The sequence below is a fragment of the Barbus barbus genome, assembly GCF_936440315.1.
Source record: "Barbus barbus genome assembly, chromosome: 37".
NCBI classification, from domain to species: Eukaryota; Metazoa; Chordata; class Actinopteri; order Cypriniformes; family Cyprinidae; genus Barbus; species Barbus barbus.
In genome coordinates, this window is record NC_136715.1 from 7459367 (window position 1) to 7481019 (window position 21653).

General features: G+C 35.5%; 1 protein-coding gene across 1 annotated transcript; it reads left to right on the forward strand.

Annotated features, from left to right (window-relative positions):
• The first annotated feature begins 4192 nt into the window (after window positions 1–4192).
• Window positions 4193–21472, forward strand: LOC306856819 (MAP kinase-activated protein kinase 2-like). The gene is made up of 11 exons (XM_079396303.1): window positions 4193–4394; window positions 4513–4943; window positions 12406–12545; window positions 13865–13929; window positions 16021–16100; window positions 16649–16775; window positions 16942–17017; window positions 17128–17252; window positions 19263–19348; window positions 19427–19507; window positions 20484–21472. The coding sequence occupies exons 2-11, from the start codon at window positions 4662–4664 to the stop codon at window positions 20637–20639; spliced, it is 1218 nt and encodes a 405-aa protein (XP_079252429.1). The 5' UTR covers window positions 4193–4394; window positions 4513–4661; the 3' UTR covers window positions 20640–21472.
• Window positions 21473–21653: the final 181 nt, after the last annotated feature.

Below are 21653 nucleotides of genomic sequence, written 5' to 3' on the forward strand. Positions count from 1 at the left end.
TAAATAGTTACTTTAAAATGTAATGTTTACAATAAAACATAATATTTCAGTTTTTCTGTATCTTTAATCAAATAACTGCAGTCTTGGTGAACACGAGACTTCTTTCAAAACCATAAAGAATCTTACCAAACTCAAATTTTTGAATGGTAGTGTATGTGTATATTTTATGTGTATTCACACTGTTTTGCATGAGACTGTGCTCTTCAATGTTCTCTTAAATGTAGTGAAAAACAAGCCTAAACAGATAATCTATAGTTGTAGAAGACCACATGGTTGTGCAGCATTTTAAACGGCCATGCATTTAATTTATGATTGTAGTTGTAACGCTGCAATTATGGATTGTGCTTAACACCAGTAAAGTAAAATGCATATGAATTTTAGGTTTCACGAGTTCACACTTACATATATTTAGCACGAGTTACGTAATGCGTATTTGGCGAGTATGGTAATATGTAGTTGGCGTGCTGTCCTGGGGAAGGGCTCTGAGCTCGGGAATGGCCCGAACCCAGAGTATCCCCCGTGGTGTGGTGAGAACTTAGTGATATTGGTGGAGAAGGGGTGGTGGAGGGATGCTGATAGACCGTCAAATGAGTGGAGGTATGTCAGCTTATTTATATCCGTGAGTTGATTGACTTGATTACGTGCCACTTGTATTTAATTAGGCTAAGTATCTGACGTGCTCCTCCCGAACTTTGTTAATAAAACATAATTTAATGCACACTCTCTTTTCTCCTCTACACATTAAGATCATAGAGGAAACAGTGGAGGGGATTGTGGAGAAGTCTCATGAATGTGCAGGAGGTCATGAATAAATACCCAGTGATGTATGAAGAATCTATGAACACAGTCCTGGTTCAGGAGGTCATAAGGTAAGTTTTCAGTTTCAAGAAAATTTTTCTACTTTCTTTACATCTAAGAATACTGAAACAAGCATCAGTTTTCAAAAAATATTATGCAGCACAACTGGTTTTGACATTGATAGGAAGAAGTGTTTCTTGAAGACAAAATCAACATGTTAGAATGATGAGTAATTATGCTGAAAATTCAGCTTTACCATCACAGGAATAAATTACTTTTTAAAATAAAAATAGGAAATGGTTATTTTGAATTGCAATAATATTTAACACTATTACTATTATTGTTCTTTCAAAAACATAAAAAAATCTTACTGATAGAGTATATTTAATAGTGTTTATTTAAAAACACTCTAAAAATGCACCTCTCTATCACTCTCACAGATATAATAAGTTGTTATCAGTGATTTCCCAGAGTCTCAGTGATCTGGTGAAGGCTTTGAAGGGTTTGGTGGTTATGTTATCTGAACTGGAGCTGATGTCTAACAGTCTGTTCATCAACGCTGTTCCAGAACTATGGAAGGCCAAGGCAAGACTCTCCTAAATGTTAACCATGCTAGACATGCACTTAATTTGTGGAATGAGTGTTTTTGTTATGTCTTGACTATTGCATACACTCTTGTGCATGTAACTGAAATCAGAATTAGCATTTGGACTACTGAGGGCTTTGAATGGCTAGCATAATATTCTTCTTTGAACTCTTACCGTCTGGTCGATGCTACAGTGCTCTGAGCACCAGAACGACCAGACACAGGAACAGCTTCTTCCCTCAGGCAATCCATCTCATGAACACTTGACAATAAACGTGGAACAAACAACTCTATAATACATTATTTATTCAGCACAATTTTTTTTATTTTATTTTTTTTCATTTCAAATTTCCATACATCAGACCTGTACACACATAGTTGTCTATATTATATATTGTGTTTTTGCGGTTTTGTACATTGCCTATTTGGATATTTGTATATTATTCTTTTATTATATGTGTCCTGTCCTGTTGCTGTCTTTCTGATGCACTGTAGAGCTTCTGTCACTACAACAAATCCCTCGAATGTGTAAACATACTTGGCTAATAAAGCTCATTCTGATTCTGATTCTTTTAATATTTTCCAAGGCATATCCATCTCTGGGTATCAGATCTGGTTCAGCACATAAGATTTTTGCAGAACTGGATCTCAGATGGCATTCCTGCTGTATTCTGGATCAGTGGGTTCTTCTTCCCCCAAGCCTTCCTCACAGGAACCCTGCAGAACTTTGCCCGAAGCGCTTCGGTCTCCATTGACACCATTGCTTTCGACTTTAAGGTGCTTAATTTGCTTTCAACAGCAAGGCTTTCTTGCATTAAATTCTTGGTAATGCAGTTTGAAGCTTCTACTATGTTTCCATATTAAGCTCTCAAAGCAAGCTTGATATTTGATAGACCATTAAGAGAAGTATGGCATACCTGAGAATGTCAAACATTGGAATAGGTCATTCTGTTGCATATCTAAACAGGTGGAACATGATGTGTGTGTTTTATAGGAATCATTCTTTTAGCCGTTTTCTTTGATTTCCACTGTTTGAACCCTCGTTTAGGTGATGAAGGAAGCAGTAGCAGAGCTGACTGCTTCATCCACGGTCTGTATCTTGAAGGGGCACGCTGGGATTCAGAAACAGGCCAGCTTACTGAATCTCGTCCCAAAGAGCTCTACACAGAGATGTCTGTTATCTGGATGGTACCCGTTCCCAACCGCAAGCCCCCTCAGTCTGGAATCTATGTGTGTCCTATCTACAAAACTCTTACCCATGCTGGTGAGCAATTTGAAGAGCGTTTCTTTGTGAAACTTGCCACACTCTTTTGTTAATGTTTCACTACTGTGGAGTCATTGTGATTTATGTGACGATTTGGTTTGTGTTTTAGCACAGAGATCTGAAAAGTTTTGTTTATTTTCCACAGGAACTCTCTCAACCACCGGGCACTCAACTAACTATGTAATTGCAGTTGAGCTGCCCACCGATCGTACCCAAGGGCACTGGATCAAACAGGGTGTGGCCTTGATCTGCGCTCTTGACCACTAAACTTATACACAAACCCTTATTCATACACAAAAGCTTGAAGCAACACTGGAAAAATACAGATTGATGAAAAAACACTGTTACACTGTAAACCCTGTCAGTCAGTATTTAAAGATGACTGAGTTTTTAAATGTGGTAATAAAACAGTTTTATGCAAGGATTCAGTGTTGTACTAAATCTTCATGCAAACCACAAAATGAACTCCACCCACAAGCAATGATATCATGCAATATATATGGCATATTTATTGGGGAAGTCGTGGCCTAATGGTTAGAGAGTCGGACTCGTAATCCAAAGGTTGCAGGTTTGAGTCTCGGGCAGGCAGGGATTGTAGGTGGGGGGAGTGAATGTCCAGCGCTCTCTCCACCCTCAATACCACGACTGAGGTGCCCTTGAGCAAGGCACCGAACCCCCAACTGCTCCCCGGGCGCCGCAGCATAAATGGCTGCCCACTGCTCCGGGTGTGTGTTCACGGTGTGTGTGTGTGCACTGCTGTGTGTGTGTGCACTTTGGATGGGTTAAATGCAGAGCACAAATTCCGAGTATGGGTCACCATACTTGGCCGTATGTCACTTCACTTTCACTTTCACTTCACTTATTAATATTGTAGTATATCACTATGGTAGTAGTTTGTAGTATTTATTAATATTTTGAATTATCTTTTATTTTAAGGTTTTTAGGTTTTATTTTTTTGTTTTGTACTTTTGTTTTTTTGTTTTTTATTAAATACAATTTAGCATTTATTTTTTATTTTAGTTTTGGTTTTAGTTATTTGAAAAGGCAACATTTATAATTTTCGTTTAAATTTAAGTCTCATCTTATATGTATATGTTGTTATTTTAGCTATTGAAATGAAAATGATTTTAAAGGGGTAGTTCACCTAAAAAATTAAAATTCTGTCTTTAATTACTCACCCTCATGTCCTTCCAAACCCGTAAGACCTTCATTCATCTTCGGAACACAAATGAAGATATTTTGATGGAATCCGAGAGCTCTCTGACCCTCCACAGACAGCAACGCAACGGACAGATTCAAGACCAATAAAGATAGTAAGCACATCGTTAAAATAGTCCATGTGACATCAGTTGTTCAACTTTAATGTTACGAAGCTAAGAGAATAATTTAATTCTGTGTTTACATGATTTAATATTCTGATTAATCCAGGCATAGTCTCGGTGTCTCAGTCTAATTTCTAACGGGAATATTACCTTACTCAAGTCATCTGTGCGCGGCTCCTTTAAGAAACTAGCGGTTCAGCAGCTCGCGCTTCCGCAACAGACACTGTCCCCATGTGAACACACACACACACACACACACAGCGGCAATACAGTCAATGACGGGAACTCCGCTGGACAAATCACACTTTCTTTTTCATATTTGACACTTTCAGCTGGGACCTTTTCTACTCAACGTGAATATGACTTTTATTATTTGCTAACACGGTTTTCGAACTTATGGACAAAATCTTAGCCTACAAATAAGGTATTTTAATTTTTTTGTTCAACTTTATGATAATCTTCCTGGTGATGTTGAAACATTTTATTTATATGTATCTGAAAATAAGTGACCTCATGCTGGTAAATGTGCTGTGATTCTGTAGCCGTCAGTCATCTGAGGAATTCATCAGCAGTGTATTTTCGGAGCAGCGTCACTCCGTGACAGCGCGCGGATAGTTTATCTGTGGATTTTAAAGGAACCTCTTGAGCCACGTTGAGTGTCTTAATAGCTTAATTTCGCCTGCATTGCAAGATGCTCCAGAATGGACTGTCTCAAACGGACGCGTCCGAGCCAAAGCCTGAAACGCAAAGCGAGAAGTCAGAGGCGCCCGAGAGCGCCGCGTCTCTCCCAGAGAGCGAGTCCACAGACACCGACTCCACTCGGTTCCCCCTGCCCGTCTATCCCAAGCTGGAAATCAAGCGTCATGCCGTGACCGATGACTACAAAATCTCAAGTCAAGTGTTGGGTCTGGGTGTTAACGGCAAAGTGGTGGAGTGCTATAACAAGAAAACCGGACAAAAGTGCGCGCTGAAGGTAAAATTACACACATGTAATGGGGATATAATGGGACTCAACGCGTGCAATACATGTTTCAGCAAATGAACTCTGTTAACCTAATGCAATATAGTGGTTTTGTTTCAGAATCATCCCTTACACCTCAAAACGTTAAGCACAAATATCATGGACATTAGCCTATTAAAATGATGGAAATTTTTACCATATTTTTCACCATTTTTTTTTTTTCACCATTTTTTCGAAATCTAGAAAACTGGGAATGTGGGAGTCATGGAAAATGCAGAAATATCAGGGAATTTTAAAATTGTGAATTGTAAAAATCAATTTGAGTGAAAGTCATGAAAGGACATTAAAAATTTGATTTTTATCAGCTCTAAATTTTATTGGCTAGAAACTGTTTTTTCATTAGTCATGAATGACTGAAAATTTTGAGGGAAAATCAAGAAATTTCACTGTTTTTGATAACACTGCAAATAAAAAAAATTGTTAGATGACAACTATACTTTAAATATATATGTCAGTATGACAGCTTTGAAAAAACAGTTTCAAATCAAGTAAAATTTTCTAATGAACTTGCTGCGGGTGTTGCTTGAGCTACAAGAGTTTTGCTTAATCAAGAGAGTAATTCATTATGTATTCACATCTGATGTCACAGAAAACAGTTAATTTGCTTGTCTTCAGTGTCTCTGTGTGTTTGCATGTGTGTCATGGCACCGCACCTCATGTAAAGGGTGACTGCCAGAATGACAAACAGTGTTGAGGTTCCTGGAAACTGAAGGGACACAAGTTGAAGGGTTACCCAATTTGACTTGGCTCTTTAAGGAGATGAGGTGTGACACACAGCATTCAGGCAGTGCAATGGAAACATGTCACCCAAGCGCCATCGTGATCAGGGATTTACTGTCCAGTATAATCCAGCTGGATCAGAGGAACTCTATATGCACATAAAGAGAAAATTATAATTGTAGTAGGAAAACACTAAAAACTATAAAAAAAATATAATTATAAAATATTATTCTAATATTAAACCTGGATATATATATATATATATATATATATATATATATATATATATATATATATATATATATATATATATATATTAATTACAATTTAATAAATGAATGCTTATTTAAATATTTCTGGGGAGATTTGCCTATAGTCTAATTGGACTTACAGGTCCCAATTATTAAAATATGGAGCTGTAAGTGTAGGAAGAACTTAGATAGGCAAACTGTACCAAATTGTCAGGTAATGTTTCGTCTGCTCATATTTTTGTGTTGTGAAGCAATAAGAATTTATGAACTTCCCTGTCCACTTGTAGTTTTGTCAGGCCATCTGATTTGGCAAGTCTGGATTGCACCTGTTCTCTCTGTTTTACAATTTAGTGGAAGATATCAGCTGGCCTGAGATACACATTCAGTGTCGCTTGTAATAGTTAAGGTCAGGATTTGAATATCACACAGAGCCAATGTGACAACAGATCACAGTGGCCAGAGACTCAGTTGACACACAATAGTACCATCCCAAATATCTCTTCAGAGTGATAGAGGCATTGCCTATTATTATGAAAATGACATGGTCAAATGTAAATAAGGCTCTTTTGATTCTTATTGTGCTATCCTAAATGAATTTCAATGTGCTGGAGCACAGTGAAAATCCAATTGACCTGAGTCATTTAGGAGTAATTTATTGCTCAATATCCGCTCTGCTTTTTAATCACAGGGTAAACAGGAATAGGGCAGAGCTGTCCATCTTTGCTGCCTTTTAATTTGGTAGCATGTTGATGGCTAAGTGTAATGAATGTGAGTGTATAGGTGCCGTTTAATCCACTTTGTTTAGCTGGATAGATGCCATCCCTTAAATCTAATTCATTTAATTCACTCTTGATTTCCCATATTGGACTTGAACGGCTGCCAACAAGGAAAAGATATCTTACTGCCTGATCGAGATACATTTATTACACTGCCATTGTGTCTCTATCTTACAAAGTCTATATCCTGCATATATAGTCAGTGCAGTGGGGGTTCTTGATCCCTTGATTGAGTTTAGTTTGTAGAGTGTTGGTCTACAACATCTGAAATCACCTGTTCTTGATGTAATTACATAACTTACAAATAATAATTTACATAACGTATAGTGAATAATAATTGACAACTGATGGATTAATATATATATATATATATATATATATATATATATATATATATATATATAGGACAATATTTGGCTGAGATTCAACTATTTGAAAATCTGGAATGTGAGGGTGGGAAAAAAAATCTAAATATTGAGTAAATCGCCTATAAAGTTTTCCAAATTAAGTTCTTAGCAATGCATATTACTAAGCAAAAATGAAGTTTTGATATTTACGGTAGGAAATGTACAAAATATCTTCATGGAACACTTAATATCCTAATGATTTTTGGCATTAAAAGAAAATCGATAATTTTGACCCATACAGTGTATTTTTGGCTATTGCTACAAATATTCCCCAGCGACTTAAGACTGGTTTTGTGCTCCAGGGTCACATATATAATTACAATGCTGAATTTGATGACAATTATATTTAGTAGGACAGAATTCTCTACATAATATATACAGTTAAGTAAGGAATAATTGACGGATTGTTGAATTTTCGAACAAAACATAAAATTATATCTTTTTTTTAATACATATATAATTAAAATGCAGATATTCTAGGGCAATTACTTTTTTAAATATATTAAATAATAATAATAATAATATAATTTTTAGCACAGTTATGTTTTTTGTAACAAATTCTGTGAATAAGACGAATCAGAACCTTGTTTCATGTTTAACAGTATTTATTATAAATGGCCTTTCACTGTTCCCATTGTGCTGTCAGCTACCGTATGCTGGACTGGTTCGTATTACAGCCCTGGCACTGCTACTCTCACTGTTCAGTGTTTGAGTTCATCTTTCAGTACTGATTCTACGTTCAGGATCCAGCCATTGTTCAGGTTTGAGCCCTTTTCAATCCTGGCATATTTCTGAGTATGCCGCAAGGTTCATCTGAAAGCCGCTTGAGGTTTCCTATGCAAGGGGGATGAAATGTATTTCCCCCTAAGGGAGAAACAGAGAAGGCAGAGTGTGACAAAGCGGTATGACGAATCTGCAGGGGCTGCCAACTTGTCTGTAGAAGTCCATTTTTTTTAGGAGGGTCAGTTTTATGCTGTAGCAGTTTACAAAATTTGGGCTATGAATTCAACTCGAACTCTGTCCCATTAGTATTCAGTTATTCTTTTACAACAGACCCAATAAAGAAGAGTATAAGATTACATGAGATAAGAATAGTTTTTATAAAGCAGACTGCTGTGTAATACTGCGGTGTCGTTTACAAGAGTCTTATTTTAGACAGATCAGAGTGTCATGTTTCACGTGTTATCATAAAACGTGACTTGGACAAACACAGAAAGTAATATAAACACTCATGTGTGTCTCTGTTTGACCAAGAACCAAACGTGAGATGGTTATGATTACGCTGACCTCCAGTAAATCAAGTTGAGCCGCTTCAAATGACAAAACAGACCAGAATGCAAAACACCCGCATGTTGGTAAACGTTTCTGGGCTGAAACTGATATATAGTGGTTTCTAGAAAACGTAATTCCCCACTCGGTTTTGTAAGGTTTCTTAAGGAAACTGTGGTCACAGAAACCTTCTGGTTACACTCACTACTATTATACACACTAACTCTAACAACAGGCCCTTAACATCTAAATTAATTGATTTTATTTTTACTAAAAATATTGAATGCATCGATCTGACTACATTAGGCTACACAAACAAAAGTCATTTTGAAGTATAAATAAGCTAATAAATATAAACGTGTCATTAGATGGTATCTGTAAACAGCATCCATCCATCTCATTCAAATTAATGACTCGCATACAAGAATATATTTTTTTAGGAAGTCAATAGACTCGTCTCACAGTTAACTGAGACTGTTAAATTCTGTAGCTGTAGACTCAGGAAATTAAATGCAGTCATAAAGCTTAAATGGTCAATGGAGCCATCATGCATTCAGCAATCAATCCCTGCAGACGTGCTGATGAACTTCCTGTTGCATATTGTTCTGTTTATGCTTCTGTGAATTTAGTAAACTGATTGCTTTCACGTTACATACAATTTTGCAATTGTTTACATATTGTCACGGTTTGGTTTCTGTTTAGTTCCTGTTTGTCCTTATTTGGTCGGTTTCCTGTCATTAGTTAGTCATCGTTTATTCCATTCACCTGTCTTGTATTAATCATCTTGTTTCCTCATTAGTTTGTGTTCTTTATAAGCCTTGAGTTCAGTAGTCTTCTTTGTTGTGTCTTAAAGTTATGTTTACGTTGTTATTCCTGTTGTTGAATAAGTTTACTCCATTAAAGAACCTGATTATTCAGAATCCCTCGTCTTCCTGCCTTCCTACTTCAGCATATTATTACTGGCCTTAATTGAGGTCATTGTAGCTTGTTTTGGAACTGAAAATCTGGCTCAAAAGTAGATGTTGACTCATTTGTAAGCACATCTGCTTTCTCAAACTACTGTATATTTTGACATTTTTTAAAGAAAATGAGAGTGGTGCTTCTGCCTTCTGCCACAATGCCTGCATTTTCTATTTATATGAAAGAAATTAATACTATTATTTAACATGGATGCATTAAATTTATCAAAAGTGACAGTAAACACTTTTATAATGTCACAAACGATTTCTGTTTCCAAAGAATGCTGTTCTTTGAACTTTCAGTTTCCAGTTTCCACAAAAATGTTAAGCAGCACAACTGATGTTTTCAACATTAATAATAAATGTTTCTTGAGCGGCAAAATCAGCACATTAGAATGATTTCTGAAGGATCATGTGACACTGAAGTCTGGAGTAATGATGCTGAAAATTCAAATTTGCATCACAGGAATACATTTATTAAATAGAAAAGAGTTATTTTAAATTGTAATACTGTTTTAAAAGTTGATCATGGTGATCATAAGAGACTTCAAAATCATTACATTAAACAATCTTTTTAGTTTCTAGTTTACTTTGCCTTACTAAGTACACTTAGCCTTAATAAGTATGTGAATGGTAATAATAGTATTTTTCTATTATTAAAAAACTGCTAATACCGTAAGTGTTTTTGTAAGTGAACGTGTTTGTTATCACCAGACAGCACTCATATTCATAATAGTAGATGCTCTCGCTCCTTAGAAATTAATCCTTTTACAAGATTACCCATAAAGCTTATGCAGCAAAACCAATGCACATGTGATTTATTGTGTGTGTGTGTGCACGTTATTTGATACACTCGTGGTTTTCTTTCAACCACAGCTTCTGTTCCGTCGTTGTTGTAAAAGGAGTTTCCTGACGCCTGTTTCTCTGTGATTCTACTGCAGTTTTTTTGTAGGTGGTTCCTGTATCTCTGAATCAGGACTGAACTATAAAGGTTACTCCAGTCAGTCATTTACAACACTGTCCTTGAATCTTCAGCCCACGGGCATCTCTGTTAAATGACTCAAACTGTCTTTCGGCTGCTGTTAGTCGGAAAGCAAATGTATCACATCTCTTTTTCACCCCCCCCCCCCCACACACATTGAGACAACGTGGGTGGGGGTCAAATCAAATTGCATGCAGTTCACGCCTCTGCGAGTGGTTCAAACAGCTTTTGGGCTTTAATTGATAGAAATTAAAACCAGAATCCCATTACTGTTTGCTTGCATGTAAACATTTGCTAAACTTTTTAGTGTTTAGTGTGTAGATGGATATAGCACATTTCTTTGCTAGTAATTGTTTTATGTGGTGACAACTGCCTTAATTGCTTTAATCCGAGTCAAACATAGTTTTATAATTACATCAATGAGAGTAATAAACAAAAAAATTTAATTAATTTATAATTTAAATTAATTTGTTTTGTCCATACAGCCCCATAGAGGAAAATAAAGTCATACAGATTTGGAACAATGTGAGGGTGAGTAAATGATGACATAATCTTCATGTTTGGGCCCCCCCCCCCCCCCAATACTTTAAAGGAATAGTTCTCCCAAAAATGAAAATGTACTCACCCTCAGGCCACCCAAGATGTAGATGAGTTTGTTTCTTCATCAGAACAGATTTGGAGAAATGTAGCATTACATCACTTGCTCACCAATGGATCCTCTGCAGTGAATGGGTGCCGTCAGAATGCCGTCCAAACAGCTGATAAAAACATCACAAGAATCCACAAATAATCCACACCACTCCAGTCCATCAGTCCATTAAAATCTTGTGAAGTGAAAAACTGCATGTTTGTAAGAAATGTGTAAGAAAACCATATCATAAAGCCATTTTTAAACTTCAAACAGTTTTTTCCAACTGCTAAATATAAGTTTTTTTTTATCTATAATATTGCTTTCTCCAGTGAAAAAGTTGTGAAATAGTCCAGACAGTTCAGAAAAAAAGGGCATGGACTTCACTGGACTTAATATGGATTATGGACTCATATTTTGGCCATAGCAACAGTTTAAAGTTAAAATGCCTTAATGACAAATTTGTTTATTACAAACACAACTTTTCACTTCACAAGATGTTTATTGATGGACTGGAGTCAGGTGGATTACTTGAGGTTTATTGTGATGTTTTTATAAGTTCTCATTCTGACGGCAGCCATTCACTGCAGAGGATCCATTAGTGAGCAAGCGGTCAAATTTCTACAAATCATTTTTTTTTACACATTGTGTGTGATTATAAGTTAGTCTTGGATTTGTAAATACAACAGTAAGCTATTTATGAAACTACTACAGTCAGTATCAGTCGATCATAGACATCTTGTTGCCTGAAAGGAACACAAAACTGCAAGGGTGTCACTGCAGTGGCAGCTTTCAGGCCCCAAAAATACACCCTGATGGGATACATGTGCAATGTCAAGGTCTCACACTGTTCCAGTGCACGCCATGTGTTTGACGAACACACAGAAAGACCAGTTAAGGACTTTCTACTGACTCGGTGTGGTAAATTGCATAATATGAATAGAAATTTCTTTTCATTTAGATGAAACAAGCTATTGCATAACTGTTCTTCTTTTAATGGGCAGCAAGCAGCTGGAAAGCAGTTGAATTTTATTAAAGGAATGTTCCAGGTTCAAAACAATTTAAGCTTCTTTGACAGCATCTGTGACATGCTGCATACAATTCAGGATTTAGATAAAAAAATATATATATTTAATACATATTACATTATTGTATTTAATTTTACAATTATTTTTATATTTAATTTTCATTAAAAGTATTATTTGATCAATAGAAAATTAATAATAACAGCATTTCTTTGAAAAATATTTTGCAAAATTATAAATGTGTTTTGATCAGTTTAATGTACCTTGCTGAAAAAAGTATTGATTTCATTAAAAAAATTAAAAATAAAAATCTTACTGGTCCAAATTTTTGAACAGTAGTATACATTTTTAGAAAATAAAGAACTGACAGTCTGCATCTTTTTTTGGATTTCTTTAGATTCTGTACGAGTGTCCCAAAGCCCAGAGAGAAGTGGAACTGCACTGGCGAGTATCCGGGGGGCCACATATAGTTCGGATCCTCAGCATCTATGAAAACATGTATCGTGGGAAAAAGTGTCTTCTCATAATTATGGAATGGTGAGTGCTGTCAGTGGTAAAACATAATTTCCCATCATGCCCAGCTGCCAGAAATAGAACAGCTCTTTAGTCAACATCCTTGACTACTTACATTTCTTTTTTTGTAAAGACACAACAGGAAAAACGGAACATGTGGGGTTGTGGGGTTTTTTTCCTGTATTTTTGCACCTAGTAATACCATGTGATCTTATGTCACAGTCTTGTTCTGAATGAAGGTTTCAGTTCTCTTTTACATTAGTAGTATCTTTTTATTTTATTCTCATTTGTTTGGACTGCATTGTTATGAGAAATAGCAACCACAAGACTTAAAAACATCATAAAAATGTGCCGTTTTAAAAGTGTGTGGATATTTTTCTTATAGGGTCATTTTAAATGATTTATGCCCTTTGCTAAACAGCCAGTAGACTCAGGGAACGGGACATTCTCATTCTAGAAAACATCTTATTGGACGGAAATTGGTGTAGTCCAACATGAGTCATTCATTTTCCAGAAAAGACTGCCGGCTTTCACACAGACAACCTCAAAGTTAATAGACATGGACTAGAAGCCACATCATTTTTGATTCTATGCTGTTTAATCAAACGGTGACTTTGAACACTGTATTAAGTGGCTGTGATGTGCTTGAGTAGTCTGAGACCGTCTCATTCACTCTCACTGTAAGAGCAGCACTACTCTTCCGTAGTCAGAGATTCACAGAGACAAATGCTCTTAATTAGAGCTCATTTCCTGTTTCCCTCATGCTTTTGGCCATTTTGGCAATAATATGATTCACATCATTTCTTACTTTACTTACTTACTTACTTTTGTCATTTAGCAGACGCTTTTGTCCAAAGCGACTTACAAATAAGAAAAAGTAACTAAAATTAAAAGTTACAACTCTATAAATAGTATATACCCACATATGTAAGAAAATAAAGAAATTAAATAAAATTGACTCATGCATATAACAACATTTCAATAATAAACATATAAATTAATAAACTAAAATAAAAAGCGATACTTCTATCCCTTGCCGGTGTCCCTGCCCGGTGGAGTCGCACGGTAGAGTTGATGGTCTTTACACTCTTTACTTTTTACTTTTGTCATTTAGCAAAATTTAAGTTTTAAATTTAAATTTAATTTTAAATGTATTTATTTAAGTTAAATAAGTTATTTCTATAACCATAAAGCCATGTTGTTGTCGTTGATTTCACATACTCAGCTGGAAAGGAACTCAGCTTATTGTGATTGTGTATTTGTGTGTTAAGCTGTGTAATAAGAACATGTGTGTGTGTGTGTGTGTGTGTGTGTGTGTGTGTGTATGTTGTATGTTGTATCAGTATGGAGGGGGGAGAGCTCTTCAGCAGAATTCAGGCCAGAGGAGACCAGGCCTTCACGGAGCGAGGTGGGTTATCTGTCTTTGTGTTTTGTAGCACACACACACATACGCGCACACACACACACACACACACACACAGGAAATCTATGCGAAAGTAGAAGTATAATGCCACGCACACATACCCACATTTAGGCCAACCTAAGCTCTTCTACTGTCCCCTTTTACATGGTGAAAATGAGGTTTAAAAGTTGGTTGAATATTCAGAGGAAGTTAATTTTTCACGTCATTTCCATTTAGTTGATTACTTTGTTAGCTAACAGTAAATATTGGGGAAGTCGTGGCCTAATGGTTAGAGAATCGGACTCGTAACCCAAAGGTTGTGAGTTTGAGTCTCAGGTCCGGGAGGAATTGTAGGTGGGGGGAGTGAATGTACAGCGCTCTCTTCCACCTTCAATACCACAACTGAAGTGCCCCCAACTGCTCCCCGGGCACCGGAGCATACATGGCTGCCCACTGCTCCGGGTGTGTGTTCACGGTGTGTGTGTGTTCACTGCTGTGTGTGTGCACTTAGGATGGGTTAAATGCAGAGCACTAATTCCGAGTATGGGTAAGTATTGCTCATACTTTTACTTTCACTTTCAGATCTGATGAGAAGGATAATTTCCACATTTTTTCAATGGTTGGTTAGTTAGTTGGTTAGTTAATTATGAGTATGGAGAGGAAGATACCATAATTCCCTTTGCAATTTAACAACAAAAATAAAACACAGAGGATCATTTCCATTGATTGGTTAGTTTGTTAATTTTCCATGCAATTTCCATTTAGTTGTTTAATTTGTTAGTTAACAGCATAACACAGAGGATCATTTCCGATATATTTCACATGGTAAGTTAGTTATTTAATTTCCCATGCAATATCAATAGTTAATTTCCCATGTAATATCAAATAGTTTATTAGTTAGTTAAATATATATATTTAGCAATAAATATGACGAGGAGCATAATTCTCCATCTACTTTCTGTTAGTGAGTAAGTTTGTTAATTAACTATAAATATGGTTAAAGTTATGATGAGGTTATTTCCCCAAATAATTTCCATTGGTTAGTTAGTTGGTTATGAATAGGATTATGGTTCTGATTTTGATTATTATTAGTAGGGGTGTAACATTTCTCACTGGTCGGTATGTATTGTGGTTTTGGAGTCGTGGTTTTGGTACGGTTCGGTATTGGTTGGGGGCATGGGGGAAGGTAGGCTATTCTTAATGTGGTATTAGAAATTTCCACAAGATTACTCTACTATTTCTTGAACAGTTTACCTTAACTTAGAAAAAGCTTTTTAAATTACTAAATAAACATTTTAACTTGTGCTGTCAAATGATTAATCGCGATTGATCGCATCCAAAATAAACTTTTTTGTTTGCATAATATATATGTGTGTACTGTGTATATTTATTATGTATAGATAAATGCACACACATACAGTATATATTTTTGAAAATATTTACATGTCTATATTTATATGCATATAATTTATATTATAAATAAATATATTTAATATATAAACATAACCTATTTTTCTGAAATATATACATGCATGTTTGTGTATTTATATACACATAATAAATATACACAGTACACACACATATATTATGTAAACAAAAACTTTTATTTTGGATATGATTAATCGTGAATAATCGTTTGACAGCACTAATTTGAACTAAAATGCCTATGTTTTACGCAGGGCTAAATTATTAAAGAACAAATATTTTAAAATGTTAAAGAATTTTAGAAGGATTAAAGAATTTTAAAGAACAAATATTTTAAAATGTAGCATTAGTTGTATGCTCTACATTGTGTGACAAAAATATAAATATTATCAACTGCACTTTTAACATAATAAAAACTGAACACAGGTTGAAAGCAGCAGGACAGGGTAAAATAAAAAATTAAAGATAATAAATAGATAATAAATAGTTTAATTTTTTTTACACCCCTAATTATTTGATTGCAATTAGTTAGGTAGGTGGTCACTCATTTTGAAGAGTAAAAAAAACTCAACTGAAAAATAAATGTAAGTTTGCTGTTATCTTACACTTGTAATCATGAAATGACATCAGAGACAGTAGTCTCACTGTGTTCCCTCTGTTCTGTACCTGCAGAGGCCTCTGAGATCATGAGAGACATCGGCACAGCCATCCAGTATCTGCACAACATGAACATTGCACACAGAGACATCAAGGTAACACATGGTTGTTACTAGTACTACCATAAGAATGAGAATAACATTATATTCAAGTCAGATATTCAGGAAACTGGGATACTGCATTAAAGGTGCTGTATGTAGGATTGACCAAATTCAGTCCAAATTCTAAATATTGGAGAAGATTTTTTTTACCCGGGCCCATACGCAGGTTGCCAGATTGATGACACCAACAGGACCTGGCCCCTTTCGTTTGGCAGCTTCCATTACTGAAATGAAATGTGCTGTGTTTTCTGTTAACTGGCAACCCGGGGTGCCGAAATGCAATTGGGTAAACTGGCAGTGGGTGGGTTACACAGACCAAAACAGAGACAGACGTTCCGACACGGAACGCACATTTTCAAAGGAGAATAACTGACTGTTGTTTTTCAGATAAACAAGTATGTTAACTTAGCATGTTTTTAAATATCTGCAAACATATTATGCTATTTTTATGCTTTTGTAGAGTCAAAAACTTACAGCACCTTTAAGAGTCTTTTTTTGTGTCATTGTTGCCAATATTTTGAGCATCTCTGTGCCCTCCTCAGCCAGAGAACCTGCTCTACAATAGTAAAGAAGACACTGGAGTTCTCAAACTAACAGACTTTGGCTTTGCTAAAGAGACTTCACTGCATAACCTTTTACAGACGCCCTGCTACACGCCATATTATGTAGGTCAGTAAGATGAATGTCACTCTTATCATGAGAGGAACATTCTTTACTTCTCTTTAAACAGAGACAGAGACTGAGTTCTGTTTGTAAATGTAGTGTTAATAGAATAACACTCGGTACATTAATAGTATACTAATGTGTTTTTTTTTTTTTTTGCATGTGTCTCCAGCACCAGAGGTTTTAGGCCCTGAGAAATATGACAAATCTTGTGATATGTGGTCTCTGGGTGTGATTATGTACATCCTGTGAGTATAACGACTCTACCTGGTGTTACCTTAAGTGGTAAATAAAAGCTGAGGTGTAAATCATTTTAAACTATTTGAAACTGCTTTGTTCCTCTTTATGTTGCATGAAGGTTGTGTGGATTCCCACCGTTCTACTCCAACACAGGACAGGCCATTTCACCGGGAATGAAGCGGCGCATTCGCATGGGCCAGTACGAATTTCCCAAGCCGGAGTGGGCTGAAGTATCTGAGGAGGGTGAGATGCATGTTATGTCTATGCTGCACCCGGTCAAACGTAATGTTGCCCTTTTACCACCAGAGGGCAGAGTTGCTTTTGTTTTGATTGCTATATCTCCATTACTACATGTAATCATTTGGACCTGTTTTATGTATGCATGGTTATATATATAATTCCAGTTTGCAATATTTCAGTGCAAGGTAAACTTTTGCATCTTTATTCATGTGTAATTATTCTCCTTTGTTTTTTTCTCTCTTTGGTCTTTCTATTGCCCTTTTTCAGTTATTTTATTGCATTTAATTAATTGAGCATTAGAAACATCATATATTCATGCAATTAGAAATATATATTGAATATTGAGTAATATAACAATGATTATTATTGTTGCAAGTAGAATGCAAATATGAAAACTTTAGTTTAGTTTTAGCAGATTGATATGAAAATTAAACAGAATGTATAATTAGACATAATTATAAAATTAAATTAAAATCGCCATTATTTATATATATATATATATATATAAATAATGGCGATTTTAATTTAATTTTATAATTATGTCTAATCATTTAGTCTTTTAATCATTTAGTCCCTATTTAGTCTCTTTTATAATAGAAAATTAAAGGTTAGTTCACCCAAAAATGAAAATTAGCCTGTGTTTTACTCACCCTCAAAGCATCCTAGGTGTATACGACTTTCTTCTTTCAGACAAATCCAATCCAAAGTTATTAACAATTGTCCTGGCCCCTCCAAGCCTGTCAATGGGGGTAAGCGGGTGTTTGTTCTCAACAGTCCAGAAGACGTGAAATAAAGTGCACGCGTCCATAATAAAACCTGCCTCACATGGCTCCGGGGCGTGAATAAAGGCCTCCTGTAATAAACCCGTAATAAACACTTTTTTCTCACTTCTGCTGACTGTTGTACGTGCAAGCCGTTCTGGCGGATGACGTAGGACGTAGGCATCGTGCACGCGCCTCTGAGATATGCTAGTCTCGCGAGTTTCCTTACTTTAGCAAAGGAAAACCAGTCTCCTCTTGGCTTATATCGAAATTGAAATTTTTCTATACAAATCCTCGTTTTGTGCTTCTAATTCATGACTGGCGTTTTGTTTTGTTCTCTCTCCGCGTTCGTCACTAATTACGCAACGCCAACGTCCTACGTCATCCGCCGGAAGGACTTCCTCTTATGGAAGTGAGAAAAAAAGTGTTTATTACATTTGAAATATGGATATTTATCTCACAAAAGCGCATGGATTCACTATAGGAGGCCTTTATTCACCGGCCAGAGCCATGTGAGACATGTTTTATTATGGATGTGATAACATGTAGCTGCAAAGTTACTTACTGTTAGTAGAGTGTCTAAAGTGGACTATCGAAATAAAGTGTTATCCAAAAATGTAGGAAAAAAAACTTATCATACAAACAGCTTGAGAAAAATGTATCTTCACTCTTAGAGTTACAAATAGCATGAGAGAGGTTTATCTTCATTGTTAGAGGGTTTTTTTTGTTTGTTTGTTTTTTACATTTTTCCGTCACACCATAGGACACATTGATACGTTAACTACTGTACAGTATGTTGTTTCTAATAACTTTTTCTAATTTAGGAGTGTTCCCTCTCGCTGTAACAAGTACACATAGACATAATTAATTAGACAATATGTGTATATATATTATGTCTAATTAATTATGTCTATGTATACTTGTTACAGCAAGAGGGAACAATCCTAAATGGGATTTTATAGAACGTTTAATGAAACATTGATTTTTATGGAACATACAGATTGGTACAGACCATGTTTGCATGTTGCAAATATCAATAAATGGCTCAGATATTCTGGCTGTGTTTGTAAATCCACTCTGGGTTTCAGTTGTGTTCACACTGCTTTCATGATTCACTATCTAGATCAGTATTGCGCAACATTTTTTGTACCCCCACACCAATGTCTGTAAATCCTCAAAACACTGGTCTCGATTACGGGGACCTAAAACAGTCCCGTTCCTCTTACGGATATATAATATTCTTCTCCTCCAGCCAAACAGTTGATTCACCAGCTATTGAAGACCGACCCCAATGAAAGAATGACCATTGAACAATTCATGAACCACCCCTGGATCAATGTGAGTATTTCAGCTGATTGAATGTGTTTCTTTAGATTATATTTTTTTCTGTATCCAACACTGAGATGTTTCTTTTAGCAATCCATGGTGGTTCCCCAAACGCCTCTCCACACCACACGAGTGCTGACAGAAGACAGCGAGATGTGGGACGAGGTCAAGGTGAGCACAGGCTGCTCTGCCCAATCAGAGAATTACACTACCTGTTTAGAATAATGGCCAAATACCATTTAGGTGGCTTTTTCGTTGTTTTGTGTTTTTTTTTATGTAAAATCTGACAATGAAGAATGGTAACACTATTTTCTGTAATACCACCTGACTCCTCAAGGGGGAGCCACACAGCAGAATAAAAACTACTCAACTCAGTTCATTTTCATTTCAAGTAACTTTAGTGCCAATGTATATATCATCATATATGTATGTAATTTAACAGATATATTGCATATATATATGAATAAAATAATAAAACAGTGTTATTTAATAGTAGTATCATTGATAAAAATTAATATTACAGGTTTTGTTAATATTTTTAATTCAAAATTATTTTTAGATTTTATGTTTTTACTTTTAGTTAAAGTTTCAATAATTTATTATGTTATGTTTTTGTCTTTTTTCATGTCTATATCATTTTTTAATTTTATTTATTAGTTTCAGTTTATTTAGTTTTTGTTAAAGTTCAAGTCAAACTAAACGAAACCGAAATGGCAACTAGCTGAAATAAACTAACTTTATTTCAAGTAATTAAAATGTTTTTATAGTTTTAGTTTTCATTTTAATTATACTATCTATCTATGCAATTTAAATAAATCATCATCATCATCATTATTATTTAATATTTTAATAATAATAATTATTATTATTTTGAAATTGCATACACACACATTCATTAAAAATAGCATTTGTTATACTATTTAAATATATAGAATATATTTATGCCATTTATATAAATAATAATCATTATTATTATTAACAGTAATTACTTTTTCAATTGCATATATCAAAATAATTGTTATTTTATTATTAATAATAATGCTGATATTGATAATAAAAGTAAAATATGTATATAAATAACTTTATACTATTTATACTTTACACTATGTGTTATTTTATGTAAATTTTTTTGTCTCTTGGTTTGTAGGAAGAGTTAACCAGTGCATTGGCCACCATGCGTGTAGATTACGAGCAGGTCAAGATTAAAGACTTGGATGCCTCCAGTAACCCCTTGCTGAACAAGAGACGCAAGAAAGCAGCGACAGGGGAGAAGAGTGGACGAAGCGGATGCAGTAGCCAATGAAGCACTGGAGATGAAGAACAGACACGAAGGGAAGTGCAAGATCAGATAAAAGGAGTCAAGAGCAAGAATGAAAGCATAGGGAAATAGATGGGCTCTCCATAGAAGAACAGAGGATGGATGGACCAAGGGAAAAGGCAAGACCAGGAGAAAAATAGCGGAATAATTGGACAGAATGCACATGTCCTTGTTTCTACCACCAGCAGTGAAGAAGACTTTAAAAAGCTGCTTTAAAATCCTTCCGCTGTGTGCGTGTATGCTGTATCTGAGTGTTCATTGATGTCTTTTTGTGTGCTGATCTGTTACTTGATATGCACTATGTATGTGTTATGTATGTGTATTTGTATACGATGTGTTTCTGTGTGTCTTAGTCTCATTAGTCCTATCATGCAGTTCAGTCCAGAGACTTATAAGTATCAGTTCACCCAAAAAAATGACAATTTGCTGAAAATGTACTCACCCTCAGGCCATCCAAGAAGTAGATGAGTTTGTTTCTTCATCAGAACAGATTTGGACAAACATTGCATCCCTTGCTCACTAGTGGATCCTCTGCAGTGAATGGGTGCCGTCAGAATGAGAGTCCAAACAGCTGATAAAAACATCACAAGAATCCACAAATAATCCACTCCATCAGTTAACATCTTGTGAAAAGCTGCATGTTTGTAAAAAACAAATCCATCAGTAAAAAACTGATATACATCTTGGATGGTTTGGGGGTGAGTAAATTGCCAGTCAATTATTATTTTTTTTTGGTGAACTAATACTTTAATTTGTTGATGTTTGCTCTTTTGTTATTGGCCCTTTTTATTGCAAATAAAACTTTTAAATACATATTCAAAGGAATTGTGTGTCTGTACTGGGAATATTTCACAATATTCCTTGTATTGCGAGATATGGTGCTTTTTGGTGCTGTGAGTCATTTCTTGAACCTGAACTTATCAACATCTGCATAAGTAACTAAAAAGCTGACTTCAGATCATTTCCTACAGGCTTCATTCCTTAGTGGAGCAGTCAGTT

What these genes read in the sequence shown, in the direction of transcription:
- LOC306856819 (XM_079396303.1), top strand. Translation starts at nt 4,662, where the DNA reads ATGCTCCAGAATGGACTGTCTCAAACGGACGCGTCCGAGCCAAAGCCT. An exon ending in TTGCACACAGAGACATCAAG is followed by an intron (nt 16,101 to 16,648) that starts GTAACACATGGT and finishes TGCCCTCCTCAG; the next exon opens with CCAGAGAACCTGCTCTACAA. An exon ending in CTACACGCCATATTATGTAG is followed by an intron (nt 16,776 to 16,941) that starts GTCAGTAAGATG and finishes ATGTGTCTCCAG; the next exon opens with CACCAGAGGTTTTAGGCCCT.